This window comes from Rhinolophus ferrumequinum, chromosome 21, assembly GCF_004115265.2.
Source record: "Rhinolophus ferrumequinum isolate MPI-CBG mRhiFer1 chromosome 21, mRhiFer1_v1.p, whole genome shotgun sequence".
Taxonomy (NCBI): Eukaryota; Metazoa; Chordata; class Mammalia; order Chiroptera; family Rhinolophidae; genus Rhinolophus; species Rhinolophus ferrumequinum.
The window spans coordinates 23,995,096-24,009,510 of NC_046304.1; the positions used below are offsets into that span (position 1 = coordinate 23,995,096).

Here is a 14,415-nt window from a genome sequence, read left to right on the forward strand (position 1 = left end):
CCTAAAACCCACCTGCTGAAATTTTTGCCTGCTAGTGTTCTTCTGATGATTTGCTGTATTGTATTGATGATCTGCTGTGTATTGATGTATTGATGATTTGCTTTGCCTGTTTAATACCATTCAACCTCTCATTTACTTGCCGTTGATATAGAAAATTAGGTCAATAGTCAACCTTTGTTCCAGTCATGCAGAAGGATAAAATTTTTCTGAGAATGATTTATTCTTGGCAAGTCCCTCAAAGAGTACCATGTGAATTACAGCTGATCACAATATGAACTTGCCTTTTTTTAGTACCCGAGCACAGGGAGCAGACATACACTTAAAACCAAATGGGAATGACCGTTGTCTTGAAGCTAAACAGATTTGAACTCTTGTTACTCTAGCTCTCCAGGGGGACTGCAATATCCTCTCCAGACCTGCTGGGTCAAACAGTTTAAAATGAAAGGTTGAATTTGTTCTTGTTTGAATGGAGAGGCTATAGCATTCCCCTTGTGGCTGAGTACAGAGACATTCAGAGAGCATGGAATCATGACTCTGCTGAGGCCAATAAAACTGCCATTTCCATTTCTAAGGGCTCATAAAGATTGAATTATTTCCTAGACCTCTGGCCCTGGAGCAGGCCTGAACACACAAATCGAAGGTATTTTGCCTGCTGAGTTGCTGTGAGAAGTCTAACATGGTTGTTTTTTTTTTTTTTTCAGTCTTGTATATCCTTGCATTTTTATAAGTTGCTGCCTGTTAGCTCTCCTTGATTTTTCCAGTGTAAGGTCCTGCTTACACTGGAAACCCAAGTTGCCAGGTCCTGCTATAGGTAAATACTGTTAACCCCAAGGACTTGTTTTCATGGCATCCTTTTTTCTCCTATCTATTCTTAATTTTGGATAAATATGAGAACATTTTAAAGAAGGTGTGGCAGAAAATTGATGAGAACAGAAGCTCTAATAGCTGCTTTTAAGTCACTGTTAATCTCTTGCAGGTCTTCGTGTGGACTGGCAGGAAAATGATTTTTCAAAACATATCTTAAGTGTTCCCCAGGAACTATATGAAAAAGGTTATGTGAAGGATGTGGATGATGGGCTAAAGGTAAGTTATTAACCCTAGGGAATGATGTCTTTCAACTGACCAATTATAGTCAGAAATATAACGATTTGGAGCCTAGTTCTTGATATATACCCATGATGGGATTAGGGTTGTAAGACCAGGAAGTGTAGTTTAGAGAGTGAAGACATGACAAAAATAATTTAAATTTGTTTTGAAGAAAGCTTCTCACTTGGAAAGAACATTTCTTAGGTGGTTAAATCAGAGCTTTAAGGAGATGCTGTTTCTCCTCTCCACCACCTGTTAATGTGTGTGTATGGGAGGGAAGGGGCAACAAACAATACACTTTTTCCCCTGCTTGAGTTCAGAACCAAGAAGCCGGGCAGATAGAGATCAAAACGTCAACTTTATTACGAATAGAGAGAGAGATTGGTGAAAATGGCTTAAGTGTGTAGCATCAATCAGATTTGTAACCCCAATGTCAGTTAAACAGTCTCACTCACTGGTTACTGGTGCCCAATAACCACAGACTACCCTCTACAGAGATACAGCTTTTACCCGTCATCTGGTTGTATGGCTGAGAGCTGACAAAGAGCGTATGTTCTATGCAGGGGACTGATCCCAAAGGAGAGAGAGGCTGAGCTATGGGTGCTCAGTTCTTCCTTCCAAACTGACCAATCACATAATTTACTTGTTTTCCCTTGGGGAGATGTGAGGGGGAAACTGAGAGAGGCTGGAAGTGTTACTTTATAATTATTGTCCTTTCATGTAGAAACATGAATCCAAGAAAAAGGAGACCCTTTCTTCAATTTAATCTTTTCTTTCCTTTTATAGTTCTCTCCAGTTTGTTCCCCTTTCACTTTTTAATTAGTTGGAAATGTCAGATATGCATGCATGCAGGTAGATGATGAAAGAGGCTATTTTAGAAAAACACACTATTTGTGTTTGACATGTATGTTATAAATTCAAGAGGAACACTGAATTTTACTGTATTGTTTACATTTTAAATTAAGTATCCTATAATCTCCTTAATAAGAATAAATATTTCTAATTAAATTGCAAATGTTGTATTCTATTTGCCGTAATTTGCAAAAGAGTAGAAGCCTAGCAATTTTGCTTATCAATTAAAATTCCTTTTTTTCCTGGTTATAATTATAAACAGAATTATCTGGTAGAAAATTTGGAAAGCCAGAAAAGAGATGATAAAACCACCCTTAAACCTACAAACCAGAGATAAATCCCCTGAACATACTCATATATATTTTCTTCCAGCCATTTTTGATTCTTAGTTTTATATAATGATAATCTTTATTAATAGATTCCCATAATTATTATGATAATTATAAAATTATGGTCTAACTATATATGTTGTTTAGTAATCCTCATTTTTTTTTACTTATATATAATCATTTTTCTCAGGGTATTAAAATTCTTCTAAAATATTTTAAATGGATGATCTGTGCCTAAAGCCTTCATATATTTTTAAAAGGTCTACCTTCTTACTTATTGATATCATGTGGGCTACTCTATTTGTTTTGTCTCTTTTCCACATTTGTGGCTGTCTCTTTGATCACTTATAACCCAGTGATTGAGTTCATCATGCTAACTCTGTCTATAAGAACAGAAATGAATAGAGTTAAGAGAATTTTAGAAGAGATGAGGCTATGATTGAAAGATTGTCACGCTTAATCTACTGACACAAATTAAAATTTGAAATGGTCTTTTTCTGGTGACACATATTTTTAGATTCTGCTATAATGTAAGACTTAAAAGACTGGAATGTTTTGATGAAGGAATGACTTGGTTATTTTAAACTTTTGTTTATTTTTTGCCTTAATAAAGTACATCTTCCATATCATTGGACATCTTACATATTATTACATGTAAAAATCACCTCTTTCCTTTTAATAATTGCATAGTATTCTAACTATCTGGGTGTATCTTCATTTAGCCAGCCCTCTACTTAATGGTTATATGATTAATTTTTCAAAAAATTTTAGGAAAATCACCTGATCATTACAAAATACTATAATGTGAAAAAGCACATGTAGAGCATGTGTTGAAAATTAGTTTTCTGACTAATTTTATAAAGATTTTGATATCTTCTCATTTTCATCTCTTAAAAAAGGTTGAGAAATTTTTGAGGAAAAATTTCTGGGTACGTGAGAGTTCTGATATGTTGAGTTTTACTTATATGTTGTCAGATGCTATATTGAGACCATCAGCATATATTAAGTGAACTATTTATGTCTTTTTTAAAAATAAAAATTATGGGTAATACATGAATACCTGAATATATATAAGAAACTCCAATTATACAGAAATATGTACAGTATAAAGTGAAAGTTTATATCCACCCATCTTTCTTTTATAAATCGCCACTGATGTATATTGTAGACTTATTTTTTTGCATCTACATAAGTGGGTGTATGAATATGTATGTGATTATACATAAACATAAAGCCAATTTTTTTTGGTTCACCCTAACACTACAAATATTGTTCTATTACTTCTTTCACTTATTACATCTTCAAGATCCTTCTATTTTGTTACAAATAGGCCTACCACATGACAGCATTCTTAAAGAGAGAAAATGCCAATTTTCTTCCTCCTTACTAATACCACTCTTCCATTTTCTCTTTCTTCTTGAAGGCAGCAGAGGAAGTTGGATATCCAGTAATGATCAAAGCCTCAGAAGGAGGAGGAGGAAAGGGAATCCGAAAAGTCAACAGTGCGGATGACTTTCCTAACCTCTTCAGACAGGTATAGTACAGCTGTCTTTGTTTGAATTAACATATGTATCAGTGATACATGATTTAACACTATAATTTGGATGTCCAGAAAACAGAGTTATTCTCTCTTATATATGAGTAAAAGTCCTCAGTTTCTCGGAAAGCTCTTCCCTATATGGTGGCTCCTAGGACCTTATAGTGACAAGGAAAAGCCAATGTCTTTCTATATTTTTGCACCCCTCTTCTGCTGGCATTATAGATAAAGTAGGTAGTATAGTTAACTCCTGATCTGGATGTTTTTGGCTTCGTCAGGCCCAGACTCTCTGATTGACTTTACCTCACTCAAGTTCAAATTGGCTGCAGGCTCCTGAGTTTCTGCCATGTGTTTTATCTACCCTGCTGGCCCAGCAAGCTACACCCTAACCTGTGCTGCATGGCCACCACACCCTGGCACAGGAACCCTATGGCAGGCCCACATTCTGTGAGAACTGAGGGAACCTCAGGAAAGCTAAGCATAGGTCTTTCTCTGCCTACCCATCTTACTTGTGGCCAAATTGATGTGGCCATACTACAGGTTGTTTGTGGAGGCCAAAGAAATGAATCTAAGAGAATCTTTTTCCTTGCCCTTAGAGTTACCCTCACATACTTGACTCATTCTTTTTTCTCCTACCAATACCCAGAAAAAGATGAGTCAGAAAAAGGAAAATTGGGACACATTCTGGCCTTTTCGCTTTCCAAGCTTTATACTTTTTCTTATTTTACCCAGCATCTTTTAGTTTGTACAATCTTTTACTAATACCCCTAGTCACCCTTTATTTGCCCTCGTGTGTGTGTGTGTGTGTGTGTGTGTGTGTGTGTGTGTGTAAATCATTCAGCAGCAAACTTCTTGCTCCATTGTCATGAGCTAAAGAGAAAAGTCTGCTGGGTCTTCCATTATTTGATATACTAGATAAAGAATGTGATAAAGGTATTGTTTTGCTACATTATTCTATTTTGAATGTCAGAATTTGAATATTACCTGTTTTTTTTCTTTACATTCCTTCTATAATAATTCTAATTTCATAGGTATTATATTTCTGTGCCTTATGGGGTCTAAAGAAAAGGGCTTTTGCTCTTAGAAGGAAAAGAAAAAGCATGTTAATTTTTTAAAATGTTGACTCCTGTAGATATTTCAAAACTACTTAATACTATGGAATCAAGTAGTTGAAGAAACTAGAATAGTAAAATTAGAAAGCTTTACTTGAAAGTCATTAAGTTCCAATAGTGATTAAATAAATAACTCAAATCAGTCCTCCAGTTGACAACAAACTAGAAAAGCTGGACCAAATTAAAAAAAAAAAATCTGTTGTAAGGCATTAGAGACCTTTTAAGGCAATGAAGAATTATGGGCTAAGATATAGAAAAAGAAGGAAACCCAAAGAGGTGAGCCTGCCATTTGAGGCCACTTTTTCCCTGAAGATAGCTTCTAGTTTCAGAAGAATCAGTTGAGAAACTGACTAGAGTTTTCAACAATCTTACAAGAATAAAAGGACAAAACTTAGACTTTAGGACTTGCTGAGTAGAGTGCCATGGGAAACCTCCCACATTTTAGTTTTGGATCTTGAAGGGACTGTACCTTAGGAGCAAGAATGAACTAGAAATAGACCAGCACTCACAGGAACTAAATCTCAGCTTCAAAACACTCAACCCTTGATTCAAGCAAGGTGTTCTAAGATTGCTAGTGTCCCTAGCCACCAGCAGGAAGCAAATATCAATTCTCTCCAGAGAAAGATCACATCCAGAACCTCAAATTATTTCTGTTAATTTTTCAAATGCAATATCAAGCAGCCAGTTAAGAATAAGCAGCATATTAAATTACATGATTGAAAATCAAGAAAAATAAGTCAGTAGAAACAGACCCACAGAGGGTTTAGATAATGGATCTATCAGACAAGAACTTTAACAATACTAAATTAATTCAAGGATATTAAAGATAAGATTGAGAATTTTGACAGAAAACTGGAAACCATAAAGAAGAAACAAATGAGAAATCTAGAACTGAAAATGCAATAACTGAAATTCAGAAGTCAATAGAGGAGTTCAACAGCATATAAATGAAGTTGAAGAGAGAATTAGTGACTGGAAGATAGATCAGAAGAATATTCAGACTGAAGCATGAAGAAACAAAAGGATGAAAAATACGGAAAAGAGCATGTGAGAGATTGTTTGCAAAGAAGACCATAATAACTCCTCTCCTCCATATATACACATCCCTTTACAACCTTTGAATTTTGGCTGACTTTGTGACTTGTTTTGACCAATAGAATGTGGCAGAAATGGTGTAAAGTCCTGAAGCCTACAGCTCAAATGGTCTTGTAGTTTCTGCCATTGCCCTTTTGGAAATGAGCCTCAGACTGCCATGTGAGGAGCCCAGTCTAAGCCTTCTGGAGAAAGAGAGGCCACATGAAACGGAGATGAGTTGTTCCACCTGAGGCTCCCCAGATCTACTTGCTGACAGTCAATACCACATTTGAGACATGTAAGTGAAGCCATATTAGAACATCCAACCTGTCAAGTTGCCAGGTGACTACAGCTGCATGAGTGGCTCCAGGCCAAGATCAGCAGAAGAATTGCCCAACTGTGCCCAGCTCAAATTGCTGTGCAATAAAATGCTGAGCAAATAAAATGGTCAGTGTCTTAATTCACTAAAATTTGGGTGGTTTGTTAGACATTAATGGACAACTGATATAGAAATTGATACCTAAATGTGTGATACAGTCATAACAATAAAAAAAGTAAAATATGTGGCATTGGCTTTGAGACTGGCTCGAAGGTAGAGGCTGGAAAAGTGGTGAGAAGGTTGCTGATGAAGGGAGGAGGAATGGTGAACACACTGTTAGTGAAGGCTAGAAAGGCGGTAACTCTAATAATTGTTATTATAGTCTGATCAAAAGGTAACCCACGTTCTGTACTGATGGAACAATTGTCTGAGGTAACCTGGAAGACAGAGGATGTATTTAATGAACTTGTGGACCTAGTTAAGGAGCTCTCTAGACAAAGTGTTGAAAGCAACTGTTGACTGCTCTAGTTGCTTATTCTAAGGAACTATAAAAGAGAGAAGAGCTAAAGAAGGTGTTTCAAACTTGTTGAATTTGAAAATAGAACTCTTTCTCATTCCCAGTCTCCCCAGCTGGCCCAAGATTCTCAAAGTAAAAGATGACCTTAGGGTAAAGGTCAAGTCGTGAGTGCCTGTGGGATCCTTTATGACCTCAGAAATATTTAAGACAGTACCTGGTAGATTTTCCTCTCAGCTAGAGAAAAGGCGGGGAGGGCTTCTGAAAATCTTAAGGGTGCTGTTCCATAGTGGCATAACATTTCCAAAGTATAGAGAAGTCTGTGCAGAAAAGTTGTGGGTATACCTTTTGGGGCAAGGAGTGATTCCCCCAATATGATTCATAGGAAATCCACAAAGTTTGCAAGAGACTTGTACTGATGAATGCACCAAAAAGACAAAAAGAGACTGAGACAGTTCAAACTTCAGAGAGGACTCTGGGTCTTCAATTTTTTACGAATGGGAAGCAGACTGGGAAAGCTATTCATCTGTAACATTTGTCATTTCTAATAAGAAGAGAGATTTTTTCAGAGAGCAGAGCCAGGAGCCTAGAGAGCAGAGCTAAGAGCAAAGGAGCCACAGATTAGCAAACCACTCCCAGGGAGCAGAACAAGACCCTGAAAATGAAACCAAAACAAAACTAAACTAAACAAAAAATCATTCCATAACCCTGGAGTAAGGGACCCTGACCTGACAACATATACTTATCTGGATTTCAGAATTTCTGTGGGCCAATGCCTGCTATATAAGCCCATCTTCTCTTCTTTGGACAGGAGTATCTTTTACAATTATCCTCTCCCCATCTCATCATTAAATGTCGGGGGTGTTGGGGCAGATAACTTGTCTTTTTAGTTCCCAGATCTGTGGATCAAGAGAAACTGCACCTAAGTTGTTGCACCCAAGGAGTCTCATTTGCTTCTGGACATGATTCATGAGAAAATGGAACTCAAGTCTGATGCCATGAATGAATGGATGACTTTAAGGGTCTGGGGAGGGGATGTGTCTATTTTGCATGTAGGAGGTATGTGAATTATTGTGACCAGAGGGAAGACCATAGTCAATTGTTTGCAGAGATGGCCGCACATACTCCTCCCATTCTTATATGTATATCCCTTTTGCAATGTGACTTTGCCTTTCCTCCCATAAAGAGGTCGTATCTCTTTCCCAGCCCTGAATCTCAGCTGGCCTGTGGCTTGCTTACACCATTAGAATGTGGTCAGAGTGGTGGTGTGTAAATTCTAAAGCCTAGATTTATAAAGTCTTGCAGATTCAGCCCTCACCCTCTTCGAATACTGCACTAAAGAAGCCTGGACTAGCTTATTGGAAGATGAGAGGCCACATGTAATAGAGTTGAGCTGTTCCAGTCGAGGCTCCCTAGACCTACCAGACAACGGTCAACACAAGTCGTCAGACATTTGAGTGAGACCATTCAGCCCCACTTGAGTCACCAGATGATGCTATGCATGTGAGTGACCCCAGGCAAAACCAGAAGAACTGCCCAGATGAGCACAGCATTATGAGCAAATAAAATGGTTGATGTCCTAAGGAAGCCACTGAGTCTTGAGGTGACTTGTTACAGCAAAAGAGAGCATAAAAGATACAGAGCATAAAAGATATATGGGATACAGTAGAATGATTTAACATCATGTACTTCGAGTCTCAGAGGAAAAGAGAGAGAGAATGGGACAGAAGCAATATTTGAAGAAATGGAGCAGAAGCAATTCTTGAAGAGATAATGGCTAAGAATTTTCCTGAACTGATAAAAGATACCAAGCACAGATTCAAAAAACACTATGAGCCCCCCAGGACAAGTATAGAAAAACCTACATTTAAGCTTATCTGAGTAAATCTGCCACCTCACTCCACTAAAAAGAAAGAAAAATCTTAAAGCAAATGGAAAAAAAAGATTACTTTCAGAGGAGTAACAATACGATCGATACCTGTCATCTCAATAGAAATAGTGAAAGCCAGAAAATATTGGGGTATTTTTTAAGTGTGAAAGAAAATAATTGCCACTGTAGAATTCTGAATCCAGTAACAATATGCTTCAAAATTGAAGATAAAAGTCATTTGACTATAACAATATCATATATGCGGTCATGTGAACCAGGAAAACATCTAGTCTAGAGCAAGTTGTACATTTGGCTGTTTGGAGTTCATGGCAGTGTTTTGCCCGTTTGTGGGATTTGTGTATGTGTGTTTTCAAAATATCTTGTTCTTTACCCTTGTAACGTTGGATGTTCATATGTTTTCATATTCATCAATTAATATTGGTTATGTAACTAAGAATGCTGTCTCTTAAAAATAGACAAGGACATGAGAAAATTAAATACCATATGATTTCACTTATATGTGGAATCTAAAGAACAGAATAAATGAGCAAACGCAACAGAAATAGACTCAGAGATACAGAGAAAAAAACTGATGGTTGCTAGATGGGAGGGGGGTTAGGGGATGGGGAGAGGGTGAAGGGATTAGGAAGTACAAATTGGTAATCAGAAAATAGTCATGGGGAGGTGAAATACAGTATGGGGGATATAATCAATAATGTTGTAAAAATCATGTAGAGTGTCAGGTGGGTACTGGACTTACCAGCGGGATCACTTCATAGATTGTGTAGATGTCTGACCACTGCACTGTACACCTGAAGCTGATGTCGAATAATATTGAATGTTAACTATAATTAAATATATATATATATATATATATATACACTTAAGTATATATATGTTGTTATCTTAAAATGTGTATACATTTTTTTGCCACCGTGTGTGTGTGTGTGTGTGTGTGTGTATTTATATATATATAGTCACGGATGTAAAGTACAGCATAAGGAATATAGTCAATGGTATTGTAACAGCTATGTATGATTTCAGAGGGGTAGTAGACTGGGAGGGGGGTTATCTCTTTGTCAGGGTGTAAATGTCTAATCATGTTTTATACACCTGAAACTAATATAAAATAATAAAATAAAAATGATATAGCAAAATTAAATAGCAACACTTATTTTAGAAACAAAGCTTTTATATAAGCATGGTTGTCTATGAAAAGTAAGAACTGGAAATTATTAAACGTGCATTAATGGCATGACATATCAGTAAAATAAACAATGGAAAAAATAGACAAGGACATGAACTACATTTGATTCATTTTTGTATTCCTACTGATTAACATGGTCCCTGACACTTCTAGGCATCTGCCTGTTGAAATTGAAGCAGCTTTTCAGGATAGAAAAAATGCTTGCCACTTAAAAATTTGTTTCATTTTCTTCTCTACATATAGGTTCAAGCTGAAGTCCCCGGCTCGCCTATATTTGTGATGAGACTAGCCAAACAGTCCCGTCACCTGGAGGTGCAGATCTTAGCAGATCAGTACGGCAATGCTATCTCTTTGTTTGGTCGTGATTGCTCTGTACAGCGCAGGCATCAGAAGATTATTGAGGAGGCACCTGCTGCTATCGCTACTCCAGCAGTATTTGAACATATGGAACAGGTGTGTACATGAAAAGCTCTAATTTTTGTTTTCTGACACAGAACTACTACTCATTCAGTTCATATACCTATCTGAGCACAGTGGGATTTCTAGCAGTGATTCTGGATTGTTGATAAGATTCTATTCTTTTCCAGTAGAAATAATTCTGCTGTTCTCCCTCTAGGAGAGTTGCCAACGAACATTTCAAGCTCTGAAGTAGTTAACACTTTTGAAAAAAGAAAAAACAGTGTACTGATTTGAGTAGGGATAAAAAAGAAAAATCTTTTGGGATTTTTAACCTTATTGTTTGATTTTTTTATTTTTTATTTTTTTTTAACAAGCTCATGATAAGCAGATAGTTCCATTTTTTTAGATTGATTATCATTGAGTTCTCAGACAAATTTATTCAAATCCATTATCTCTTAAAAGATCCTCTAAGTATCTTTAAAGTTCACATATTCCATTTATTTATTTATTTATTTTTAATTTTATTAAATTAGGTATTGTATTTTTGTAGAGAAAAGAATCTCTGGGCAGTCTTGCAGTTCCCTTGGAAATAGTTGTAGTTTAGTGATCTAACATGGTCTTTTCTGGAATTGTGACTCAGTCTTCATCTTATTGGAGATACATTTTCTCTTTTTTTCTCCTGAGTTCCAAACGAGCTAAACATGTGGAAATTTAATTCCTGTGTGTGTGTGTGTGTGTGTGTGTGTGTGTGTGTGTAGAGACATTCATTAACTGCTGTAATAAAGAGAACTTCCAAAATACCGTGGCTTAACCAAGGTACAAATTCTGTTTCCCTCTCATCATAGTTTAGAGATGAGCTGGTGCCGGGGACCCAGGTTTATTGCTGTGCCCTTCACTAGGAGAGGGGTCAGCAGACTACAGTTCACAGGCCAAATCCAACCTGCCACCTGCTTTTGTAAATAAAATTTTATTGGAATACAGCCATGCTAATTTATTTATGTAGTATCTATGGCTGCTTTTTCGCTGCAAGGACAGAGTTGAGTAGTTGTGACAGAGACTATATGGTCCGCAGAGCTGAAAATAATTGCTGTCTGTCCCTTTCCTGAAAAAGTTTGGCAACCCTTGCCCTAGAGTGTCATCGTCTTCATGATTAAAGCTGGCTCACAAGGCATGTTCACTTTGTAGCCGGGGGTGTGGGGGTAGAGGACATGGAGGGCAAGCATCTAAAAATATGATCTAGAAGCCACACATATTACTTCTGCTCACTTTCTATTGGACACAATTCAGTTACACAATCACGCTTAGCTACAAGGGATGTTAGGAATTGTAGTCGCTAACGGGGTGGCCATATACCGGCTGAAATTCAGCAGATTCTATTACTAAATGGATGGCACAAAGAAAAATTAGTACTAGAGGGCAGTTAGTAATCTATGCTTCTGGCTACCCATTATCCTTTCACACCCTTGTTCTCACTCTTAGAACATCCTTAGCCTTTCCCCAAAGAAGACAGCTCAAAGTCCAAGATCCCTAGGTATGTACCATCCTCTCCATTAAACGTGCATATGGCTTTTCATTGGCCAGTGACCTAAAATACAAGTTATCTACCCCTTGTCATTCCTCCTTTCCCTATGTACCCAATATACAGTGGTGGAATAAGAAACAGGATAAGTCCCATTTGGAAAAAAGAAGAATGAAAAATATACACTAATCAGTGCTTCATAGCGATTATCAAATCTTTCTAGGCAGGAATTGTGATGATTTCGTGCATGTAGCAGAGTAATACCTCAGTTAGCCCTCTGGCTGCCCCTGGTTCTACTCTCTGAAAGTAAATCCCTTGCCCATTGTCCCTCGTCACGTGGCTATGTTCTCTGGGAAGTTCTTCCCTCTGTAGTTGTCTCAGTGACTGGGCTTTGGAGACTGTGCTTCTTTGGCAGAGCTTTCACAGCTCACTTCTTGCTGATGCAGGATTGGGGCCACAAAGATAACTCCAGTTACCAATCACAGGCTTTTGAAGGTCAGGTGTGTGGTTTGTTTACAGTTCCTTCAAAACAGTATGTTTCTGGACTGTTTTCTCCCAGCTTCAGGTGGGAGTAGCCATATCCCAAGATTTCTAGATACAGTAACTTTTTTTATTTGATCTTCGACACTTGGTTGCTTTAAGGTGAGAATCTAATCTGGTTTCAGGAACAAAAGCAATAGGTTTTTCATATTCTGACTTTTTCTAACCTTTTTTCTTTGGGCTTGGTTGGTGTGTTCCAATTATTGTCGGACACCGTTTAACCAATGTTTTCGTATGCCTAACAAAGGAGGCCACCCCCCTCCAGTCTGCAGTGTCTGGTTTTTTGCTCCCCATTACCTTATTGCTAAATCAGCATCATATATGCTAAATTTTTACATAGTGGTATCCTACCTGAACTTAATCATTTCTGTATTGATAAGGTGCAGGTTAAGTTATTGCATTAAAGAGATCCATAAAATGCAACCCAGATAAGATAGAAATTTATTTTTCCTTCCCGTCATTATCTGAGGTGAGTTCTCCAAGGCTAGTGGGACAGTTCTGCTTCATGAGGCCATCTTGGGATTCAAGTTCATTCTGTTTCATTCTTTGTATGTTCTCATCTGCGTGGCTGGAACTGGCTTGTACTGTCATGTTCATTTTCCAGTCCACGGAAGAGGAAAAGCCAGGAATAGAGGACAAGCACTTCCTTTTCAAAATGTGATTCACCAATGCTGACATGACATTGGACAAACCTTAGTCACTAGCTGTAACAGAGGTTGGAAAATCTAGTTTCTAGCTGGACAGCCATGTTTTAGGAAGAATGCTAGGAATACTAGAAACAAGGGCTCAGTGAAAAATTTGCCACAGTGTTTTTTTTACCTGTATGTGCTTATGTCTGATAGGGCGAGGTTGCCTGTGATCCCAAGTGAAAAACACTCTTTTCCTGTTTGTGATCCATGTCCAGGGATCTTCTGTAATAATCAAAGGGTGAAATTTACTCTCATGTGGCTAAAAGCCTTTGGTGGCTCTTAGGAACACTAGATACACTTGTCCGGGAGAGGCTACAGATAAAACGGTGGTCCACCAGCTGGACAAGGTGAAATATTTACGTTTGCTTATCTTTCTTCTTTGAGTGTGCGGTGAAACTTGCCAAAATGGTTGGCTATGTGAGCGCAGGAACTGTAGAATACCTCTACAGCCAGGATGGCAGCTTCTTCTTTCTGGAACTGAACCCTCGGCTCCAGGTGGAGCACCCGTGCACAGAGATGGTGGCTGATGTGAACCTCCCTGCAGCACAACTCCAGGTGAGTCACCCTGATCTTGGCTCAGAGTGTTGCCTCGAGAATGTCAGAGATGCCTGAAAAACTGGCTTCACCAGTATCTAATAAGAAAGGAGCACCTCCTATCTGAGTCTCATCGAATGTTCATCTCTCGTGCTGGATGGGTTGGGATGTGTGGGTTGGTTTCCCTGAAGGGGTACAAATCTGGGAATATTCTGTTTTTTCAGCCAGACGCATCTGACAAAAACTATGATATTTTAGAAAGAAATTTTCAACATAATATGCTTTACTCAATTTTTTTAATTATAGAAAAACTGACAACTTTGTAATTGTCCTCTACTCCTTCTTACTAGTGTTCTGTATTGAAGCAGTTCTACATCAGAGTGGTGGTCGAGGTTTTTCCAGGCAAGACTGTAGCAGCACCCATTTATTTTTATAATGTTTAAAGTGCTAGCTATCGATATTATGTTCTCCATTCAGCCTAGGAAACAAAAGTTATGGGAGGTAGTAATAGCTCATGATGAAGTTTGATATTATTTGCATCTAACATATTCTTTGCCCACATTGGGAACCCTTTCTGGGTTCCCATGAAGGACGAAAGATTTATTTCCTTTATTTATTTATTTCCTCCAGTGGTTTGTGGGCATAATTGTGACATAATTATGCCATAGTTAGGACTTTTTAGCTGTCTGAACTTCTTGGATAGCGATTGACACTGTCCTCTCCTTCCATTGGATATTTTCATTCTGATCCCTTGATGGAGAAATGAGAGGGAAACTCATGTCTATTGCATTAGGAATTTGGGGCGTTTTTAGGAGTGGGAAGTATTTAACAACT

General features: G+C 37.8%; 1 protein-coding gene across 1 annotated transcript in view; it reads left to right on the forward strand.

Annotated features, from left to right (window-relative positions):
• The window catches only part of ACACA (acetyl-CoA carboxylase alpha), a 260,073-nt gene that overhangs the window by 89,439 nt on the left and 156,219 nt on the right, over positions 1-14,415 (forward strand). The window contains exons 10-13 of the mRNA XM_033090744.1: positions 977-1,083; positions 3,691-3,801; positions 10,144-10,353; positions 13,432-13,602. Coding sequence (XP_032946635.1) covers positions 977-1,083; positions 3,691-3,801; positions 10,144-10,353; positions 13,432-13,602 — 599 coding nt within the window. The remainder of the gene's footprint in view (positions 1-976; positions 1,084-3,690; positions 3,802-10,143; positions 10,354-13,431; positions 13,603-14,415) is intronic.